Source organism: Harpia harpyja, chromosome 1 (genome assembly GCF_026419915.1).
Source record: "Harpia harpyja isolate bHarHar1 chromosome 1, bHarHar1 primary haplotype, whole genome shotgun sequence".
Lineage (NCBI taxonomy): Eukaryota > Metazoa > Chordata > Aves > Accipitriformes > Accipitridae > Harpia > Harpia harpyja.
The window spans coordinates 88,638,169-88,658,402 of NC_068940.1; the positions used below are offsets into that span (position 1 = coordinate 88,638,169).

General features: G+C 36.0%; 1 protein-coding gene across 1 annotated transcript in view; it reads right to left on the reverse strand.

Moving 5' to 3' along the window:
- Positions 1 to 20,234, reverse strand: part of DNAJC1 (DnaJ heat shock protein family (Hsp40) member C1) — a 114,606-nt gene that overhangs the window by 40,758 nt on the left and 53,614 nt on the right. Inside the window, exons 7-8 of the mRNA XM_052804086.1 lie at positions 13,760 to 13,850; positions 3,785 to 3,951 (exon numbers count right to left, since the gene is read on the reverse strand). Coding sequence (XP_052660046.1) covers positions 3,785 to 3,951; positions 13,760 to 13,850 — 258 coding nt within the window. The remainder of the gene's footprint in view (positions 1 to 3,784; positions 3,952 to 13,759; positions 13,851 to 20,234) is intronic.

Here is a 20,234-nt window from a genome sequence, read left to right on the forward strand (position 1 = left end):
AGGGGTAATGGTTTTAAACTAAAAGAGGGTAGATTTAGACTAGATATAAGGAAGAAATTTTTCACGAGGGTGGTGAAACACTGGCACAGGTTGCCCAGAGAGGTGGTAGATGCTCCATCCCTGGAAACATTCAAGGTCAGGTTGGACCTCTGAGCAACCTGATCTAGTTGAAGATGTCCCTGCTCATGGCAGGGGTGTTAGACTAGATGACCTTTAAAGGTCCCTTCCAACCCAAACTACTCTATGATTCTATTCCAAAGCTATTCCCAGATCATGATTAATCTTAATTCCAGCCTCTCTGCCCAATTCTTCTTGACCAATTTCTTACCATCAACATTTATCTTTTTCTTCTATTCTTTTACAATATCCAACAGCTTAACTTCTTCCAAGTTGCACTTTATTCTTACACCTCCTGACTTATCAGACATATTGAAAAGATCAGCAAAAACTTACATCTTTCTAGGCTAGCAACAAAAGTTTTTTGGTTTGGTGGTTTTTTTTTTTTTGGAAACCCAGGACACTGGCCTCTGAAACCACCAAATTTAAACTCATCAAACCCTTGACAGAAACACAAATATCCTTTTTTCTTTACAAAATACAGAATTCCAGTTATCATCAATAATCAGTAATATTTATTTTATGAAGAAAATTGTCATTTTATTTTTCCGCAGTGCCAAAGCCACACACTTGCTCTACAAATAAAATGTAGAGTATGTAACCTTAATGAAACAATGGCGAGTCCGATACTTCTGAAAGCCATTATCTTCTCCATGTTGGCAACTCTACTTTACATAGCTATTTAGTCTATGATAACGTTACTTCCTAGATTAATATCTGTAAGAAAAAATATCCAGATTCCTGTTGCAGATGGAACAATAAAAATCTGAATTTTTCTTTTATACAGCTTTGATGCATCTAAATTCATAACCTTAGACTTCCAAATTCACTCTTCCAAAGAGCGCAAATGTACTCTTCCCAACTGGAAGAAACATTAGTAAACAGACTAATAAGGACTGTAGCCCATGAGCCATTACACCAGCGTTCAAAAAAAAAAAAAAAAAAAAAGCAAAAACAAAACCCTACCAAAATGAAAGGGACCAGAATATTCAAATACCATCATGTAGTAGAAAAAAAAAAAAACAAACAATCACAGGGACTGACTTCAACCTAACAATTGAATATAATCTATATTTTTATCAAACTGGGCACTCTAGCACTTCCAAAACACTAGTCCATGGATTAGTGGGACCTCCTAAAGTACAAATGTCAACAGTGCAAAGCAGTTCATGAACAATATGAAATGAATTGTAAACATCTACACTCAGGATACCAACATCAGGGACAGCAACTCCACTTCCTTATTTCTGGATGGACGACATAGTAACATACTACTTTATCAAGCTACTTTGATCTTTCCACACAGATGACTGCTCTCAAGCCTGGTTGGCTGTACATGGTTCACATCCCTGAGCTATCATGAAAGAAAAGAAGAAAAAAAAAAAGCTAACAAGCTTTCTCATGAGTGAAGCATGACAATCCCAAGAAAAAGCCTGATGGCAAAATGATTTATGAAAGAGTAACTTTTGCCTAAGACAAGCAGAACTGAGAGGTGAATGTTACACACCGCTTTATTGCATGTCCATGCAAGAAGCAAAAGAGGGAGGTAGAAGAGGAATGTTGTCCCAGTTCACATCTATGATGTGAAAATACATCTTTCTAAAATGGAAAATGTGTTGAATGACAGTTAAGAACAATTCACTTGTGGTACAAATATTTTCCCAGTGAGCTTATTACAAATCTATGACACAGACTTTCTCATATTGACATACAAATGGCTCCTACAAGCTACTACAGCCAGGAACATATATTCTCCATTTCTTTGTACAGTTTATGAATCTGTTTCTCTCCACTACTGTATTAAATGTCAATGTTCCACTGTGGTAACATATTAGCTGTCAAGGAAAGGAAGCACACCTCATCACAGTTTGTTCAGGTCAAACACTTTATCCAGACAGTATACCTGCAAATTGCCTGCTTGTCCCTAAAATGTTAACCCCATTTGTAACAGAATATAATTCAAAAAATAAACTCATGAATCAAAGGGATGAGATGCAATACTGAACCTCCAGGTGTAAGTGTAGAAAAACAAATTACTTATCTTTTAATAACAGTTCTTTGATATGTTTTAATTTCTGTGACTCCTGTTTCTGAAAGGATGCACCTACAACTTGTTCTCTTAGCAGTGTCTCTGCAGACACAACTTCTGTATACTCTATGCAGGATGTGCAAAATTATAGATGGAATAGGCCCAGTTTTATTCAATTCCTTCATTTTCATGGAAATCCAAAGACAGACTTAATTTCCATCAGAGGGGAAAGTGAATTTAGGGATCCAGATAGTCAAGCACGCAACCAACCCAATCTACTGTAAACAAACATACATCTTTTCTCCTTTAATCATTTGCCCACGCAGCCTGGTAGACAAAGCTGGTTCACAGAGATGCAACTAACAGGAATCCAATCCACAGGCGCTTCTTGAGTTAAGGTAAACAAAGCAATGACTGTACTCAACTCCCAGGCAACTCATCTATAGAATTAAGGACCTGAGTTCTTACTTTCTCCAAGCATGTGAAAATATGCTCCAGTGTTTACGGATTCAGAGTGTCAATCCCTTACACAGAAGTCAAAAGCTAAGCACATTTGCAGAACGAATTTGTTACCTTAAAATAAAAGTAAATATAATGCAGAGGTACTAAATAATACAGAAAGATAAAAGTAATGGCAAGAGACAATTGACAACTGGGAAGTTGTGAAGCTTAGGAATCAAATAGCGGTAGATGATTAAACAGGTTACGCAAAGTTCAAATTGTTTCCATAAAAATTTTAGGTCTGGCTAAAAATGGAAGGGAGTATTTTTCACAGGCTCGAAAACAACTGAGGAGTAAGCAAAACTGCAGCACAGAGGAATCAAACAAATGACAGCAGGAATTTCTTCCACTATTTTGACACTGAAGTCAATGTGTTGCCCTAACTCCACTCCAAACACAACATTCTTCTCATCTCAGTCTTCCAAGCAAGGCAGATTTTCAAGTCAGGAGACCGATTTATAACGTTTCTTGTGTCACCTGCGTATCTCAGTTCTAAGATGAAAACTATACATTGTCAAGCCAGTATGTTTTAATAAAATTTACCAGAAGATAATTACACTAACTGCCACTAAGAACTCTTATCTCTAAGTAGAAATAGCCTTAACAATAGGCCTAAGTTGAATTGTTAGGACTTTTCCGTAAGTCAGACGAAATGCACAAGGTGCATAAGCAGTTCCATAATCAAAAGATACTACACCTGGATGTTAAGAAACAAAGGTTTCTTCTTTCTTTTGCCTTTGCTTTTTTTTTTTTTAAATAAAGAACCTATTCTTGCAAGCAAAATGTTATTAACTGCAATTAAGAGAAAGAACCAAGCCTCGTAAAACTTGACAGCATTATGTTCTACTAATTTTTAGTGAACAAGGATAGTATTTATATTAGAAACCATAGAGAGCTTTCATATATTTTAATCAACCACATCCTATTAGAACAACATTTCCAGTATCGTTACACAAATTACATTGAACATTGATATAACCTTTTCCATTACGTCTCTGCCTGACAATTAATAATTCTCTAGACTTCAATGCTATATGAATATTGTGGTGGTATACATGCAATATTCCATTTTCTTAAGAAGCAGGCAAATGAATCAACATTTAAAATATATAACAACATGAAAGATTTTGAACTTACCTTCTTTTTTTGTGTTCTGTTCCTGCCTCCCAACCAATCATCCATCTGTTCCTCAACCTCTTCAATTGAAGCTCCATGATCATACAATGGTATATATGCACTTGACTCCAGAACAGTGTATACAGGGAATTCTGATTTTGGTTTCTTGACTTTAGGCTTCTTCTCCTCTATACAAAAGCAAAAAAGAAGAAGTAGTAATGCTACTAATACTGCAGAGAAGTATAATTCAGAAGCAGGCTTAGCTCCTCAACTCTTAATGCTAGATTAAAATTTCCACTGAGGAAGGGACTTTAATTTCTTTGTTAAAAAGAGAATTCAGAGTTTTGCATAATACTTTTATTTTTATGAAAATAAATAGCAATGCACCCACTTAACACCTCTGAACTTTGCCTTAAAGGGCCAAACGAGGAGTCCCTGAAAATCACAGTTAGCTCTGGTCACTGCTACACCACCTGGCAATTAAGATTAGTACAGGCAAAAGCATAAGGAGCTGTTAAAAGATTTCAAAAGTCCAGCTGGCTTCAAAGAAACTGGCAAAGGTAGAAAGGTGAGTTTTAGACAGTTTTGTATTACTTTATGGTCAGCTGTGCTGAGTAAAAGCTTCTGAGTCAATAGATAGTTCCTCTGTCCTCAGATTTCTGTAACTACAAAGAGCTCTGTTATAGCACTTACCCATTTAGGAAGATTTAAATGTTGGCCCTAATTTCTCAAACTGATCACTGTTTTCTGTGCTCTCTGGCCTTCAAATGGTATTAAATGGGAGCAGCAAACTTAGGGGACAGGAGGGAGGGACAACAACCACCACCACCACCACCTAAACCCCAGCAACTGAAAACATATCCGCTATATAAGATGATCTCAAAAGATTTAAGATTAATTGAAAATTGCCAGAACTTTAGGAAAGACAAGAGGATGAGGATCAGAAAAAGAAACTTGAACACTTGGAAAGCATCCAGAAACCTCAGGTATGCCAAGTGGGACTCTTGTTTTCTCCTCATTGTTTTAAAAATATGCTGTACTCTCAATAATTGGATGCTCCTAAGGATGCTACTAAACCGAAAGAGCTGATCAATGGCTGGCTGCAGCCAAAAGAGGAAAGTAATACTCTGCCTCCACCTTTCCACTCTCCACTGTGTGCTTATGTGCGCCTCTCTTCTATTTGTGCTTCAACAGTCATCCACCCACTTAGCAAGCTAATTCAATTCACTAATCTAGTAGAAAATTACTCCTTTGCGCTCAAATGAAAAGAAAAAATCCAAGATGTTTAAGGGTGGTGGGCAAGGAAAAATTGAACCACACTTCTCAGCAGCAGTGGGCCATTAGTGCAGCTTATCTGCCTTTGCAACCATGCCCTGATACTTTTCTGAACATTGGAGGAGAAAAGTCTGTTTTTCATGAAAACCTTCTTAAAAAAATTCCTAAAGAGGACAGAAGGACTGTTCCCTACAGACTCTGATGCAGAATTCCTTTTCCTAACAGTATGTGCAGAAACAGCACAGTGAAAAGACTCCACAGACTTGACAAACTCTTAGGAACTGAATATTTAAGAAAACAATAAATGGAGAATGAACAGTTTTGTGGCACCTTTCACAAGTCCAAGAAGAACAAGAAATTCATACAGATCTTGAAAGTTAACAGAATGACTAATAATCTTTTAAACTTTTAAATTTACATTGTGCAGAGACCTGCTTTTGTGAAAAAAATCTCTAACTTTGCTTGTAACTGTCAAATTACTCTCAGTAAATTAAATATTAAGTAAAAGCTTGTATTTGGAATTTTTTTAGCAACCTTCTATAGGTATGCATAGTAAATGTAATGAAATTACATATACTCCCAAAAAACAAAACTAAAAGAAAGCCCCAAAGCGTTAATCAGCATTTCTCTCATTGTTCAGATGTTATTAAAGACAATACTGGTGCAAAATGCTTTTTGTCTATTTCAAAAATTAATTTTTATAATCAAATCACACATATTAACCATTATCTCATTTTTGTCCAAAGCTGGCATACATAATAGCTTCTGGAGTCAGAGTTAAGATCTGCAAGGATAAGTAACAATGGCTTCACCAGCTATTTACTGCAAACATATACACTGGCAAAAATATTCTAGAAGTTACCTTAAATGACAATTTCCACTACTGTATTTCAATCCTGCAAAATAATCAAGCACAGTGAGTGTGTTCACTTGAAATTACTTAACAGTGGAGACATACCAAGACAGTTGGATTTTCCTGTATCTTGCAGCCCATCAGCTACTCTTTACTAATCTTCCTTCTACAAATACGGAAATAGTTAAAGCCTGAATGCATCTAACATTTAAAAATGAAAAGCCTAGCCTGCAAATAGGTCATCTAGGCTCTTCCTGTAGTTTTAGGAGTAATTCTGTAAGAGTATTTTCAGAAGACACTGCACCCCACTTTAAAATGAGGTATCAAAGATGGTATCTAGGCTTTCTTCAGGCAGTTAAGTGAGAGGAAAACCTAACATAGATAACATACCCTGCTGTTTGCTGACTATCAAAGGAATGAGAGATCCCACCTAGAGAAGATGGCTGTACAACCTCAAACAAGCACTCAACCAGGATTAAAAAACCCCCTTGTCTCTACTGTCTCCTGTGCATATAGAAAAAGATGAAGGAGTTCAGCATATCCCTTACATACCAGAATGGCTGTCATATTGAAGGAAAAAAAAAAAAAAAAAAAAAAAGAGTTGAAGTCACAGCACCCTTGACATAGGGCTCCCAATAACCCATTGAGAACCCAGTTTCACCTCAGAATTTTTGAAAACCACTTTTTAGAATAGGAAAGCATATAACAGTGGTTTAATAGTAACATCATAAAGGATTTTAGATAGGGGAAGTTCAGAAGTTATGTTCAGAAGTAATGATGTACACTACAAAGCCTTAAGGCAGCCAAGCACTGTTGTTCTTTCAGGCGAAGTAGAAAGCAAAACAGATCACTGAAATTATTTCACCCAAACAACAGAAGTCCACAGCAGATACCTAGGAAGAAAACCTCTCTCTTTCATGTTATCTTTTAATTATCAGCAATTCAACTGGCAGCCCAAAAGACACTTCCGACCTGACATGGTGCTTTCCCCTGAAGAGAATAAGGATCAGGTTTTCCAAACAGTAGATGATGTCTAGACAGCTGAATCCTACATCTGCTAAGGCCTGACAGACAGCCAGGAAGCCAGTGCTGCCACCACCACCACAACCTAAAGCAAGGATGTGTTCGATGGTGCTGACAGTAGCGACAACTGCAGCTGTGACTCAGTTTTGAAACCCAAGTGTTCCCTTAATACTTAGTGTCATCTTCTAATGGTGCTGGGTTTAGACTATGTGGCCATCCACTATAACAGAAGAGACTTTTAAAATGCATTTTTCTCCTCCAGTCTCAAATATCATTCTAATATTGTTCTGTATAAACCTAACTGAAATGCAGGAAAAACACACAGAAAAATATTTCAGAGGCTCCTCCCAGTTTTGTGACAGCCTACTCAGTGTCCATTGGAGACCCAATCAGTCCACTATGCCCTATGTGGGCACCAATATTCAGTGGACCTTAACTATGACCAGAGTTACTGATGCTCATACAACTAAAAGCAGTGGAAACAGTCCTGGTGAAACCAGCACCTGACTTCAAGCTCAATAGGGTAAATGAGTAACGTACTCTCACTACTATTTTCTGGGAACATTATGTATTGTAATTGCCAAATTACAGTGTAGTAACTTTTCTAGTTTATTAAATAGATTTAAAAAACCCACACAACAGCAGAAAGTAAATGGATAATCCAAGATCGTAAGCACTATGGAAACTGGTATCTACCACTCCAATGTAAAATGATCAGTATTTTACATGACTTAAGACTTCTACAGAGTTCTAGTCCTTCTGTAGTAGAAGAAATTTTATCATTTGCTGAATTCATACTGCAAGGATACTAATTTTCTATGAGTATTTTCCACCTTTAGAACTATCAAGTTCTCTACCAGAAGACTAAATTTGACTGTGTATTTAACAACTTAAGAGTTAAAAAGGAGATATAATTTGTCCCCTATGTTTGAACAGCATATAAACATACCTATCACTGGGATCCCTAGACTTTAACAGATAACAATTAGCTAACTCTCTTAAAGTACAGTACTTTGTTTATAAAGGCCTCCAATACTATTCCAGTACTGGCTATACATTTTACTAGTTTATGGTGCCATGATCTGGGTTTTGAAGTTTGATGAATTACCTGCACATAATCAGCTACTTTGACCTTCCTTGTTAGTCCTTCCACCTTGTTAATAAATTAAGTTTATCAGTGGCAGAATTAATAGTATCTGGCTAGTGGTTATTTGCTTTAAGATATATCAGCTGTCATTTTGAGAAGATAAGGGATCAGCTAGCATTTTGGATCGAGTGCCATGTAATAAAACAGTGGTGCTTTTTCCATAATAAGTATCAGAGGTCCATATTTTAAAGTTTTCAGAAAAGTACATAGTGATTTTACCTAGCAGTTGATGTAAATGTAAAGAATTCAGAGAATTTTTCACAGAAAAAAATGACTGCTTCATATTGAAAGAAGCAAAAGAAAACAAAAACAAGTGCTGCAAAGAAAATATGACACATCAAGCTGGAGCTCCTTCTCTCTGCAAGTCTTCTAAGCTTTAAGCATAAACAAGAATTCAGAGACTTCACAGAAAACATGGTCAAAAGAGACAGTGATGCCTTGAAAAAAATCACAGAAAGAAAAGGGACAGACTGACTGGTATCTCATGCGTTGATAAGCAAGAAATATGACCACACGCAGAGGTAGACAGCAATCACCTTTTTGCCAAGTCAGTAAGATACTGCACTGAGATCTCCCTTTCTTTCAACATTGTTCACTTACCTACATAACTATGAAAGACAATAAAAGCATTTACAGCATTAAAATTTGTTTAAAACATGACAGAGAAAAATTCACTTGCATGTACACCACCACCAGATAGAATACATTAAACCCAAAAGTCTGGAAAAAATTGTACTAAGGTTTTGACAGTCTATTGAAAAAACAGAGCAAACTATATTCAATATTAATGCAAATATGGGGCAGACATTCATGTTTAAAACATATACATTTCTGTACTCATAATAAAATCAATAGGTTTATAGGAAAGCATCGCAAGTCAGAGACAGATAAATACATCTGCTGTACTGAGACCTAGAGGCTAGTTAATTTTTGAGCAAACTGACTAAAAAACATGCTCAGTGATGAATATATTCTCAACTACAAAAAAAACTTCTCACAAGCTGTAGAGTTTGATGTCTTTCATCTGTTTCTCTGAGTATCTAACCTTCCCAAAACTTCCTATTGCCCCCAAATTCCTCATCCCCATAACATGAAAGGGTTAGAAATAAACCTCCAATATTTGAGAGCTAATTTGCCTTCCAACAAACATATAACGAAACATGCATGCCTCTTTCAGATAAGCCTCATAACACTGTATGTTAGTAGAATATTTTCCATAAAATCTGAAGCAAGTTTCATAGGGAGAGGCATCATATAGCCTAGTTGAAACAATTGGAAAAAGCACACAAGCTTGCAGGTTCAAAATCCTTTCAGCAGGCCTGCCAAAACAATCAGTGAAACAGATGATACTTAGTTTGCCATAATTAGGCTTCAGAGGTAACAATTAAGTGATCAGAACATTCACACCCACGCCAACCAAAAAAAGCATGCATTATATGAATTAATTTTCTCTGAACCTGCCTGTCAGCAAATCATTACTGAGCAGGAATGTGAACACTGCATTTTGGCAGGGATTAATACTAAACACAATTATCCAAGGTATTTGTCAATTATTTGGAAGTAAACATAAAGTTACCTTCAGTATAGTGCTAGATTACATAAATTTGGTCAAAGTGGTTTATAGTGAAGTACAGGAAGAAGTAGGAATATGGACTGGCTGGTAGTCTGGAACCAATCAAATCAAAAGTATTTTTGAACGTTACATGGTTAAGGACCTTAGGCCGTATCTGCACTTAGGAGTGACTGTGTGCAAGGAACCTTTCATGTAAGAGCTTGCTGTTATGGTGGACAAGCGATCTGAAATGAGCTATCAGAGCAATGGGAACTAAGGGAACTTGTGATTCTGTAAACAGAACAGTAATAGGAGAGGAAACATGATTTTTATAATCAGAAGATGACAAACGCTAGAACACTATATACAAACCCAGGGTTCAATACTTACAGCTACATTGGAAAACTAAATAGAGTACAGAAAATCCACAGAAATTAAGGGCTGAAGAAATGCTTTATATAAAGAAAACCATGAAGAACAGAAGGTATCTCAAGGTTTTCTGATCAATACTGTAACTTGCATAACAAGATGCTAAAAGCTAAAGTGCATCACTGGTACAAGCCATACAAGACAAGTCATGAGAATCAGTATTTTTCACTGATTTTTGCCTGTAAGGGTCTGAAATAAACCCATTATACTAAATGGCCTAATGATGTCTTCTATCCCTAAGTTTCACGATAAAATATAAAAAGCTACCCAAGCAACATGCTATATTCCAAGCTGTCTGGAAAGGGAGAACCACCAAGCCTAACCAAACTTAATCAAATGTATTAAAGGTTTCACTACCACTCTGGATTTTTCATGGCAGGCACTCGGGTAAGGAAGGCATGTCTTATTATAAAGCCCTATACAGAGATATAAATACCACTATAAATACCATCATAAAGCCCCAATACAGAAAGAAGGCTAGTCATGCAGCCATGGGGCTAGTAACTTCATGTTTCAGTTAAAGCTTGAATGATGGGGGATGAGGACCCGCCCCCCCAAATAAGTACTATTCAACATCATTTATAACCAGAAACAAAATAGTTTCTTGCCATGGATTGTTCCAGATGCCTTGTACATCAGGGCAAGAATTCTAGATTTACAATGCAAATATGTTTGGTAACTGGGATGCCAGTGAAAAGTTCACCTGCAATATCTAGCAGGTGCTATTTCTTTAAAAAGACATATTTTAAAAATAAATTTAAGTCTTCATATTGAAGGTCAGGGAAAACAAACATAAGAAGAACAGAAAGTAAGAGAACTACCAAGGCTAAGTATAAAGAAAGAAAAACAGATGCGTCTTCCCCCCAAATGGACGTGGTTGAAAGAAGTACTCCATGCCAGAAGATGACCAGTAGAGCTGCTAGAATTTGTCTTGATAACTACTCAAAGTTTGCAATTTAAGTTTAAAAACTGGCAGACTCATCTGTCCTGACAATATATGCCTAAGTCTTCTCAGTTTAATGACTACTCAGTTCAGTTAATACATACTCTCTTTTACATCCCACGACTATGAAGAACAGGGCTCTCTATTGTTACAGAATCATTTCCTGATGCAGGGATTATATGCATGTGTGACACTACAGGAGAGGGAGAAGTTAGAAGAAAGTTTGTTAATTAAAGCACTTTCATTTTAAGATAAATTTTGTGTTCTGTTATCTACATGTGAAAAGGGCATCAGAAAATGTAAGGCAAATTGTTTCTTTTTTTTTTTTTTTTTTTTTTTTTTTTTTTTTATACATAAAACACCCAGTTATCTGCAATTCCATACAAAACCGCATTTCCTAGAAACATAAGGTCTGTATTGTAAGTTGCTATAGTTTTGTAAGGTAAAGTTGTAAAGTTGCTATATTTTACTAAGGTTACTACTGTAGTAGTAACAGTTTTGAATGGACTGAGAAGTGATAAGAAACACTGCAAAAGTGCCAGAAAAATAAATTAAAATTGTGCATAATATTGACCTACCAAGAAATTACTTTTTCACACTCCTTAACAAATATAGCACTTTAATGATATCTCAATACTGTCCTCTCTTTCCCACTTTGCAAATTATATTTTCCGCCTCCAGTACCTTTCTCTGGTTTTAGTTCAAGCCGCCTACAGAATACAGCACAATTTCAACAGGAAAGCAGATAGACATGGGGATAAACTACCAATTAGGTCATGAAAAAACAAGCACTGTAAAACAGCTATTGCTAATCCGCAGGAGATACATTTACTCAGTTAGATAGATGGAACTGTTATTATGAACTCGCATTCCACGGATGGTCTCTAAAATTAAGAAGAGTGGGGACAAACAAAATGCACATTTGGTGATTTACAACCTTTCTATGCTAATTGTGAAGTGACAACACAGAACAATATAACAAAATAAGCAAATTTAACAGACACTTTGCATGCAAGCTTCAGGAAAAAAATGTGTAATTTTTTGCCTACAGTAACATAGATGTATCTCTTGTTCTTCTCTTGGGAGTCTATCGTCTTTTAAAAATAAGTAACTGACAGCTCACATGCTGCCCAGCAATAGCACTGCTATGGCTGACCAAATTACTTCCATGCCAAATTTCAAACTCTGCTAATTACAGGTGGTGACTCTCAATCCTCCCTCTTGCTCCCTGCCAGCAAGCCTACCAAGGGAGGGCAGGATGCCAGCCAGTGAGCCTGGTGAAGACTGGCCGCTGCTCACGCGAGTGCCCTCACGTCAGCTGGCAGACACGGGGGTCCCACGCCATGTCGCACCCAGTAGCATGACGGGGGACAGGGTGGTGTTTCTCTGAGAGGTCAGGGGTGACCTGGAGGGGGATGTGTGCCACACCTGCACCTCTCACATGTGGGCACTGCTACTGGAGGTAACACAAAAAAGTGACTCTCACGTGACACCTGGCGGAGGAGAAATACCGGAAAGTTCACATGTGGTCTTTCAGTGAAACACAGGAACAGGCACACTACAATTTTAATGACTTTATACTTTCACTTGCACTTCTGTTTTCAAAAACTAGTCCTTTTAAAACAGTAGTTCACAGATTTCAATGAAGAGTGTATGCCAGCTATTTTGAACAATGGCAGTATGTTACTATCTGACAATTTAACAAGTTCTTAATAACTTGAGTCAAGACCCTTTTCCAGGGCCCATTTTGTGGTAGGTATCTCAAATATAATGGCAAGCCTCCCTAACAAGCATTAAATGCACTATTTTCGCTAGATTTGGCCTGGGTCCACAATGCTCACTGAGGTGCTGAATGTTATCCATTTTCTCAAAATAGATTCACTTACAGATAAGTTGGGAATTATCACTGAAACTGGATCTCTTTGCTGATTTTACAAAATTAAGCTATTTGTAAATATAAATAATGCAGCTGTATTTTAAATGCCTAAAGGCTTATGCATACTCAAAGCTAGTAAATTATTATAGGGCACTCAATGCACTTGTCAGAATAAAGGAACTTAAAAGCATGCACTTAAGTACAATAAATAAAGCAAGCACACATCCAAACACAGACAAAAAAAAACTTTTAAAATTGTCTTCAGAAGAGGGTAGGTTTAATCATTGTCAAAAGTAAACAACTGAAAGAAGAAAAGGAAAAGTCACCTATAATTATTCTGAATACTTTTTTAAGGGAAATGCTAATTACCCTCTCATAAAACACCAGAAAAGGCAAAGACTTTAAGGCATTTATTTCAACAATAGCATGAATCCATCTCCGAAGTCTGCATCCATGCTTTTGGAAATTCAAATTATGTTCAATTTCTAACACAAAAATCAACTCAATATGCACAGAAGAATTATTAAACATTATTTTAAAAAAATATTTACAGACGAAGAGAATACAAGAATGCTCAAAATGCAAGAGGTCACTTTAAAAATGTATGCTTCATGATCTATACATTTGAGATTTCCCCCTCCTGTAAAGCAACATTTCTAGCAAAGTATGCTTTTGTTGCTATATAACTATCACCTGTGTTTTATGCTTATATAGGAACAAACCAGCAGCCTCCTGCAAAATTAGTCACAAAATTAAAAGCTTATTTAAATTTAACAGCAGTACAGAAATATATAAAGCATGTATTTTAGAAAATTATGAAAATGTTGTTCATATACATCCTGTGTAGTAGGTATATCATATTACATCTTTGTTTATTAAGACAGTGGTAAAAACTCACTCTGAAGTGTTTCAAGTTCAGCCTTAGCCAGGGCATCTTCTTTCGCCTTCATTTTTGTTTCTTTATATTCTACATATAATTGTCTCGCATCCTTTAAGAAAATGTTGCAATGGCATTAGCATCCTTATACAAACAAGTTATTGCAATGGCTCTATTTTAAGTTCTCAATTAACCTTGCAAAAAAAATTAAGATACACTTGTTTCCTTGAGTTACAGCAATTTTCAGCATAAAAAGTATTTGTTTAGAAGGTAGAATTTTTGTGTAATAAAGGTTCAAATGTAATAGCACTGATATTACAGACTATGATGATCATTGACAACCTGAAAAGCAAAATGGTTAGAAAAACATTTCTGATCGCTACCTACAGCTTTGTAAGAGGCCATATACCCACTTTGCTCGTATGAGCAATCTAGAAGTTCAAGGAAGAAAGAAAAGTTTTTAATTAGAGTAGTGTGTGCAGGGACAAAGAAAGGCAATTGCTAGGCAGTAGTTGTCTTCGTGTAAACTCATTACAACACTAACTGCAAGTTCCAAAATCCAACTTGCCCCCCCCCCCCGCTTTTTTAAATCAACTTCTACATTGCTATTAAAGCTTTGAAAATATATATTAAGTTTTTTCTCCAAGGATTAGACTAGATTCTAATCTGAAATCTATCTGTCAAATTTACACATAAAACTAGAAGTCCTGCCACAAATCTCACAATAAGGTACACGTTTCCAAAATCTGATGAATTAGTAATTATAGATTTGCATTGAAACCTTTCCAATATGAACAACCAGACTCCTGAAGTAAGAGGTATGGAGAGTTTTCTTACTCTCACTTACCAGTTTAAGAGATTTCTATACTCATTCAAAAACAATAAATCTATAATAGAAATGCTGAAATAGACAAATTATTATTTTTCATTTCCAAGCATGAAGAACATCTACTGTACTAAATTGGTATTAATTATAGTATTAGATAAACCTAATTTTAGTTCTTTACAGTCAAAAGCATTTTTATTCTTGTTATTACATTAACAGTCCCACTTTTTACATATAAAGCGTGATTTAAATTTTAATGTACAATGTACTGTAAAACATCAGTAAATATTTTTATAATTTCAACTATAATCCCATAAAAATTAAACAAAATCTGGTCTCATTAAAAATGAAATATGACATCTTAATAAATTTTGAAAATAAAAACTGAATTAAGCAGTCATTGTTGCTGCCTCTAATGGTAGAAGTCATCCAAAAACATTGCTTCCTGCAAAGATACTACGACACAACAGCTATTTGCGTTATACTGGCATCTACCCCTTCAAAGATACTTGAGGGAGGTGGGAAAACATAGGACAGAATGATGATCCAGCTCTGAGCAGAACTTCTTAATGTTTTGGAGACATCTCACTGATAAAAGTCAGCATGCCTGAAGAACAACTCTGAAAAATTCCCACAAAAGTTCAGTAAGGTTTCATCTCCTTCCAAAATACCTCTTCTTACTCCCTATTTGTCTCTACATTTGGGTATGGAAAATGGGAAGTTATGTTCCTCTGCCAGGTTTATGTAGATCACTGCGCACAGAAGAAATTTTAAACAGTTTACATAACTTTTTGCTGCTGGAATGTAACAGATGAGAGCATCTCGCATGCTTAAAGTTTTGGTTTTGGAGGTGGGGAAGGGGGGATTTGGTGATTTTAGTAGAATTGGGGCTAAAAAAACATGTGTAGGTAGAGGAGAACTACCATTAACAGCAGAAATAAAGGCTTTGAGGAAACATTCAGTTTCTGTGTTAGAACATTGAATTACAAAATTAGGATCAACATTGGTGCTCTTTTCGGTTTACCCAACATATGAATTCCCTACCACATACGGAAACCGTCCTTGTACTCTCCAGATTTGGACTATTTGCTTCATTAAGAAACAGAAACAGCCATAAGTATAATGCTTAACTTCTGCTGTAAGTTTGAGACATTTGGGTTGTGTGGCATACACAGGACTCAGACATACTGATATCCAAAAATGCTTTTGTTTAAGGCTATGATTTCAAAATGGCTACAATTAACCGGCATTTAAATTTAACCCATTTGACACTGAAAGCCAATATTTGATGCTAAATTCTGGTGTAAAATCCATTATTGCTTGTGGGATCTCCAGACAGCAGACACTAGGGGGTAACTGTCAATCTCTCCAGCACGTCAATCACAGAACAATTGGAAATGTGGCTCAGATGAAAATGAGACACAATAGCTGAACAACAAAGAAAACTAGTCAGAAGCACGTAAATGAAATTTAGTAGTATTGTTGCTTTATAGATATAAAATGGATTATCACTGCAAATGGAGTAATATGCAGGTAACAAAGGCAACATTACTCTTTTATCTTATTAATCACAGTTTATTATGGCTGATACCATAATCACAAAAAAAGGGGAGACTGCACATTTTAAAGCGCACATAAAATTGTATACATATGAAGTAAAGCAAAGAAAAAAAACAACCAAAGAATTTAATCAAAATAGATTTTGAAGATTTGTGGGAGGGATTTGATTTTCAAAAGCATAAGAAAAGGCTCTACAGGTTGCAAAGAGAAATTAAAAGACATACCTGAGTAAAGATTTTAGCCACAGAACAAACTATATGGGTATTAGACCTTATAAGTCAAAATGAAAAAACACTGGAAAAGAGTTTAAAATAGAAGACGACTCCTGCCTTAACATAAATAAGCACATTTCAATTTACTCTTCATTAGTTTTCGGTAGCATCAGTCTAAACAGGACTATTCATTTTCAAGCATATTCGGTTTTGGTAGTAAGAGTATTTCAAAACAGATTTATGTTCAGATTTTTTACTTTTCCAAAGTGATAAATTTAAGCAGTCATTTTGCCTCAATACAAACATTTTAGGGCCCTAAAAACACTGGCAATATAGATACAGCCTCTTCCAATCTACTGCTCCTTCCCCAAGATTCAGTAATGATTTTTCTTTTAGAGGATCTTTCCCCAAACAACTGAAAATATGTGCAACATCAAAATTTCATACCTGATGTATACTTCACCTTCAATAGGTAATAAACATAAGAAAAGCAACATTTTTGTCCTTCGGGGAGTAGAAAGGGACAGAGGAAAGACACACAAATACACAGCTTGGAACTGTTCTAAGTAAAAGCTCCAGATTACCTAATCAGAAGTACTTTGTTCTCATTTGCAGGAGTTTGAGAAGTTTTCAGAAAAGAACATCAACACAAATATATTACTTTTCTTCACCATAAAAGCAGCAACATGCTTGTAGTTAAGCAAAAAGAATAATGAAGAGGGCTAATATATACTCATTTATTATATATGATTTTAAATATACACTTTCCAAAAAGGAACAGAATGAAAAAAAGTGTATTAGAAATGCAAAATCCTGCTATTAGCATTTCTAAATTATATTTCAACTGCCACGTATAGGATATTCCTATGATTAGGATATTCCTGTGATTACCCTCATATTTAACCAAAAATTTCAAAGTGTTGCAGAAAAAACAACAAAAAAAACCAAACAATTAACATAATTTCAATATTTTAACCACAAATAAGAACGAATACTGAAAAATTCTTGTATTTCAGTTCCTCTTTATATCAGTATCGTCTCGTGTCAATAAATTTGAGGTTGCCAAGCCAAAGCTGAAGTTGAGTTATGCAGAAGTACAGAAAATCTTGATCCTGGACTTTTAAGGGTTTTTTTTCTTTGTTTGTTTGGGGGTCTGGGGTATTGGTTGGGGGTTGGGGGGTGTGTGTTTTTTTATTTTGTTTGTTATTTTTAAATCAACAGATACAGTATTTATTCAAATTGCACTAATTCTGGAACTAAAAATTTCAGTTTTGAGTAAGACTCAGTCACCCTGGCCTCTCCTTGACTTTTGGGGAGGGTAATAAGGTTTGCATGTTTGTTTGCTTCGTGGGGGTTTTTTTTCTTCTCCAGTTAATCTTCCTGGCTTTCTGGTCTACCTCAGAAAGACTAGAGATTAGGAGAAATAAGGCAATCATTGGAAACAACTTGCAATATTGGCCATATGTGAATTTTCATTCCAGATTTTGTGACATAATCAGCTTCACATTTTAGTGACCTGGGTGAGGGACTGATACAAACAAAATGCATCCCCTCAGAATTTACAGTTAACTGGAAACTTTCCCACAAGCATACTTAAAATCAGTATACTGAAATAATTTTCTTTGCATTAATTCTTATTAAATCAATCTACAGACTTAAAGAGAAATTTTTGTATGAAGTTCCTGAACTAATTTTTTCTTTTTGACTACAGTGTTTTTGTACCATTTGTACAAAAAAAAGAGAGAAAAAGGAGTCAAATTAAAATTACTGCAACATCTGACCTTCAATTTGCTACTTCTACTCAATAAAAATGCCAGCCATTATACCACAGCAAAAACACTCTTTTGATGGGTTTATAAACTAGTAATATGGTAAGAAATAATGTTAAAAAAAAAGTTAAACATTATGACTGATATTTCTCTTTGGCATTTTTACATGTTTACTTGAGGGCAAACTAATAAATAGGAATTGCATTACTTCCTCCTTTATAAACAGAAAATCATGCTTTGACCTTGGATAAATACCAAGTGTGGCCAGGCTCTTCAGCTGTGTATAGCCTGTGGACAGTTGAAGTGTAGCTCCCAAGCCTCGGAGCACCGGGTGACTGACCAGCAGCAGGCTGTGCTACTGCAGTATCTGCTGGGTATTCCACACCCACAGTGGTGAAACAAAGGCAGACAGAAGGGAGAACTGAGGCCAACGCTGCAAGGCCTCCCTGGGACCCATTCACACCCCGTAAGACCTCATACCACAACAGAACAGTATCATTGAGAGCCAGTATCGCCTCCTACACACGAGCAACTCTTGGAGCTACACTTCTCTAACGTGTGTGCTGGGATATGCAGGCATACAGTAAGTGATTTGAAGGAGCTGAACAAAATTGGCTGCCACAGAACAGCAGGCAATTAAAGGCAAATTTCTTCAATGTCTTACATTTACTTAAAACTTTTACTATGCAGCAAAGCCCATTTTGTCTCCAGAGCCTCAGACGGTACCCTGTTAGACACAAATTATTTTTGCTCACTTGTATACACCCAGAATACTTGTTTTACCGTCCACTCTCCTCTGACCTGCTTCTAAGCTTCTAATTGACCTCAGGGTCAAGAGCTTCATCCCTACTTTGGTTCTCCCAACAGCTGCAAAACAGCAAGAAACAGAGCAAATGGGTAATCACTCGTGCCACACATCCTGCAATTGCTCGCTCCCCACAACTTATATCAACATTGGTGCTGTACAGTAAGTCAGAACACGTCAAAACCCTGTAAAGCTGGGAATTAAGGAGATATTTAACCTTACTGACCTGAATAAATCCCTTAAAAAAAAAAAAAAACAAAACAACTCTTTTTTTAAGGCATATGTTATTAAATGCAATAAATTTTATTTTAATCTCACATGATGATTTTATATAAAGTCATATGTGAAGACAAAAATAACCCACATAAATGTTTGCTGACCTAATCAAATCTTGCTTAAAAGCTAACTTTGCCAAAGGAGATGCCCTGCTGGCAAAGCCTCTTCAGTTTAATGACACGTTGCCAATCCGGTTACAGCCAAAGCTGAACCATCTCTAAACAGGTGTTGAAATGTAATCATGGATTAAAAGAAAACCTGAGGAAAAAATGCCAAGAAATTAAACACCTCTGGGTCACTAGTTTGAATCTATTCCAGGCTACTAAATCAGCTACAGTAATTACCATCTGGTAGTCTACATAAAAATAAATTACTGGCCTTTTTGTTTTAATTCACTTCGTGCTACACAAAGGTCTTTATAAACAAAAGTTTCAATTGTAATTGAAAGCTTTGTTGATAATCTCACTAGGTTATATCCAGTGCAACGACGTATTGAGCTTGAACTGCCTTCTCATTACTGGCAAGCCACCAGAAGTTCTTCCAACAGTTCACTGCTGGGGTGTATGCACTACATCTACACTACTATAGAGACAAGATAATAGGAAACTTTATTTTCTTAACAAGAATCCATTTCTGTCTGAAACAAACAAAAATGCTTTCTGCTTCACTACCCTCAGGACAACAGCAGGCTTATAATTTAACTAATAAAATTTCCTAGCACTGATTGGCATTAATGAAATTGGTGTAAAAATAAAGACATACATTGCTAAGCTTCACCACATCAAGGTGGAAGAAAAGTAGTTGACGGGAATACTAACGAACACTCCTATCTTCAGTTTTCTGAAGGAAATACTTTGTGAAGAATAATTAACACACTTAAGACAGACCACTTTTCTGAAGTTATATGTCTGCACATCCAAAGAAAAAACTCTAGTCAGCTGCTTGGGAATAAACTGCAATTTACATATAACTGTTCTCCCACAAAAGAAAAGTACACTTAACACAACTGTCTATTCTGTATTACATTCACCATTTCAACTGAAATTCT